The sequence below is a fragment of the Antrostomus carolinensis genome, unplaced genomic scaffold (assembly GCF_000700745.2).
Source record: "Antrostomus carolinensis isolate BGI_N321 unplaced genomic scaffold, ASM70074v2 scaffold40957, whole genome shotgun sequence".
NCBI classification, from domain to species: domain Eukaryota; kingdom Metazoa; phylum Chordata; class Aves; order Caprimulgiformes; family Caprimulgidae; genus Antrostomus; species Antrostomus carolinensis.
In genome coordinates, this window is record NW_010327374.1 from 2,692 (window position 1) to 6,383 (window position 3,692).

Sequence of the window (3,692 nt, forward strand, 5' to 3'; positions counted from 1 at the left end):
GGAGTAGGAAGTTACTCCAGAATAAACCAGCTCATTCATCTTAAGTGGCTAATGGTTTAGCTAATAGGATAGAGAGTTGTATTTCTTGCAGGAATGAAAAAACTGGTTGATGTAGCGAAACTCTCTCCATGGACACATCCTATGGTTTTGAGGGGGGTTGAATGTGGGGAACAGAACAATCTTGCTACTTCAGCTTGTCTGTTGATGAAGTATATGTATGTTATGTTTTTCTAGCTTCCTTGGCTCTGTGAAGCGGGAAAATTCCTTTATCTTACGGAAACAGGGGTCCCAGAAAACTTCACTTAAGGACTGGTTATACAGAATTTTCTCTTGTGTTTTCCTTAAATAATCCTCCTTTGACTGACAGATCTGGGAATGCTTTGGAAGTCTGATGTAGAACAGAAAATACATGCTTTTCCACAAAACAAACAACCAGTATTTAAGTTATGTTTGTCCCGTGCTTCTCCAGACTGAGGACTGAATCCAGAGTGACTGTATTGAGTGAAATACCTATTTTATGGCTTTTGATCTCTTGGTCAAGACTAAAGTGAACTTATTTTCCATTTGCTCAGAGCCTTTTCCTTTTCTTCTTGCATTCAGCTGTACTGCATGCCCGCTGCTACTCTCATGGGTCCCAAGAATCAGATGAAGAATTTGATGCTCGCTGGGTGACTTATTTCAACAAGCCAGATATCGATGCCTGGGAGCTCAGGAAAGGTATGTTGAGTGAAAGGGGAAGAGTAACATGGAGTAAATATAACTGCTTCGTAATAGTTTGGTGACCAGAAATAAAAACTTACTTTTACTTTGCTATTGGAGAGCAGAAATAGTTTGGTGTAGGAGAGCAATCCTGTAAATACCCAGCTGGGGGCAAGGCACTACATGAGCCTTTCTTTATCTGTTTTGAGTCATGGGGCTGCTCCGCATGTGCCTGTGCTTGGTGTGCTGCTGTTTGCTCAGCTCTGAGCCTTTGCAGCAGGTGATGGCACCTAACCAACCAAATGAGTGGTTTGGAAGGAACCACGGCGAGCAGAATGAGGAGAGTGGTGATGAGAGTCCAGGCTTTGTAAATTTTAGTGCCCCAGAATATGCATTTTATCACCTGGATTGGAAGAAAAGTTTGCTCTGAGGAAAGTGTATTTGAGCTCAGCTGTTGTTTAGTGAATAACCACACACATTTTTCTTTGGACTTTTAACTTAATGGCTTGGCCATAACTCACTGTAGGCTGTCTGGCTGTCTCCAGTTGTTTGCTGTGGAGCTGCCAGCTGCTATTGAAGTACCCCAATTAGGGCTTTTAAATGTGTTTGCATAACAGCCAGAGGGATCATTCTAGCATCACCTGGATGACTAGGTGCTGGGCTTTTTCCTTTGAAAAGAGAGGAAGGGAATAGACAGCAGCTGGAGTTCTAATTTCATTACACCTGTAGGAATGAAGTCATTTGGATTTCTTAATGATTCCATAATTGTGCTGCAGTACAGACACTGACTCCTTTTGGGAGCGCGGATGAAAGTGTCTCACTGGGATTCCATGAAAACCACCTAAAGTCTACAGTAGTGAGCAACAGTGAGAGGGAGAAGAGCAAAAGAGAACACTTGTCTCTGTGTGTATATCCCCAAAAATAGCAGTGAAAATTTTAATCATCTTCGAATGGTGACTGGTGTTGTGGTAATACTGAATTCTTTTATGAGGTGGAGGAAAATAGCACTCAGCAGGTTCCTTTTGGTAGCATGATGAGTTGATGCCAAGTTCCTCTTGGTGTTTTCTTGTGTTCACAGGAATAAACACACTTGTGGGTTATGACCTGGTTCCAGAACCAAAAATCATCGATGCAGCTCTGAGGGCATGCAGACGGTTAAATGACTTTGCCAGTGCCGTCCGCATCTTAGAAGTTGTAAAGGTGAGTGGAATGGCAGCCGGGGCTTTAGCTCCTGTGTTTGCATTGCTGAGAGCCCAGCAGCAGAAAACATTTTTTCTTGGGTTGCTGTTAGCAGTGCAAAGGGAAACCCACTATTTCCTGCTGCCAGAGCATGTGCTTGAAATAATCGTTTTGAGGTAAAAGCACTGGACAGCACAGCTTCACAAGTATGGCATTCTTACTTGCCTATTTTCCTTTCCTGATGCTGACTCCGGTGGGGAATTCTGTAAGGATTGCTTTCCGCTTTTTTAAATTGAGCATCGCTAGAAATTTGTCAGCAGAGACAGCTTACTGGCTGCTTCAAGGACTAAATATTCAGCTGGTTGGGAGAAGGAACTCAGGAAGCTGCATAGGCTTGAAAAACAACATAAACCAGCACCTTGAAACCTGATTCCAGCCTTCACTTAACAGGGAGTTAAAATGGGTGGGGTGGAGGGCAGGAGTTCTGTTTCAGTCTCAGAAGCCAGCAGCTATGCTCTTCTGGGTTTTTTTTTTGGTTTTTTTTTTTTTTTGTTTGTTTGTTTGGTTTTTTTGCCACAGTGAGGAGGTCTTTGCTGTTAAATCCACTTGCTTCAAGCTCTACTCCACAACCAGTTCCTTCTGTTTCCTCTTTCTGCATTCTTCTGTAGAACAGAAACTCTTGCAGTGGTTTCAGAGATGTAAGACCAATGGAAGAATCTTCATGTATTCCATGTAGCTTTTTTTTTTTTTTTTTTAACTTTCTGCTCCTCTACCATGTGGGGGACAACTCAGTTTATCAGAACTTGAGAGCAGATTTATGGTCTTCCTGGAACCCTGCCTAAATATTATTCAGGGGGTGATGTTTTTCCCCTAATTTCCAAGCAAGTTAAATTTTTCTCTCAAGTCTGCCCAAAAGTTGATTTTTATTTTTTTTCCCTTTTTACTGATCAGGTGTCTTGGTGGATCAGTTTTGTGAGCACACATCTTGTTTGCAAACCTGGCTGGCGTATGGTGAGCCTTGACAAGAACTTGCTGTTGAAATAACACCATTACTTTTCATTTTAGGACAAGGCAGGACCTCACAAGGAAATCTATCCTTACGTTATCCAGGAACTTAGACCAACTTTGAGTGAATTGGGAATCTCTACTCCAGAGGAACTGGGCCTGGACAAAGCATAAATCGTATTGGTAAGGGGTGCTGTTGCTTCCGAGGCTCTTGGCATGGGACTCCGGTAGCCTAAAACTCTCCTGGTAAAGACAGAATCATCCTCCTTGCCTTTGGGGGTCTGTGAGAGGCTGCGAAGTTCTTGTAACATGATTCTCCCACTACATCTATAAGTACGGGTCTCCTAGAAAAGGTAGTAACTCTTTTTCAAAGAAACTCTTTTTTAAAGGCAGTTGCTTGAGAAGGGATAGGGCGTTTGGCAACCATACCCAACCTCCCTGAAATTTCTAAATAGCAGTTGTCAAGACAACAGTTATTGCAGCACTTTGTTGGCAGCATGTTGACCTTTGCTCCTCATCAGCTTCTCCCCCAGAAGCATTTTTAGCAAACGATAGGATCATTTCCTCTGGAAATGCACCAAGTCTCATTTTATTGTCACGGTAGCCAATTTAACCAATGACTGGCTTGTGCTAGAAAATGGGCACCACTGATGGTAGTCACCCAGCAACACTGACACTTCTTCATATTACACTTGAAATAGCACCTTTTTTCTGTAATTAAACACTAATTTGGAGGGTCCCTTGCTTACAAAATAATCGGATCAGATGTAGCATAGCCAGATCTTAACTGATCTGTGTGCAGAATACTT

The 3,692-nt window shown here is 42.5% G+C and overlaps 1 protein-coding gene across 1 annotated transcript; it reads left to right on the forward strand.

Moving 5' to 3' along the window:
• Nucleotides 1–572: 572 nt before the first annotated feature.
• COX5A (cytochrome c oxidase subunit 5A) lies at nucleotides 573–3,068 on the forward strand (the record flags this gene model as incomplete). Its single annotated transcript, XM_010171884.2, has 3 exons — nucleotides 573–717; nucleotides 1,778–1,899; nucleotides 2,944–3,068. Coding segments are annotated over 3 exons (381 nt in total), but the record flags the coding sequence as incomplete, so codon positions are not given.
• Nucleotides 3,069–3,692: the final 624 nt, after the last annotated feature.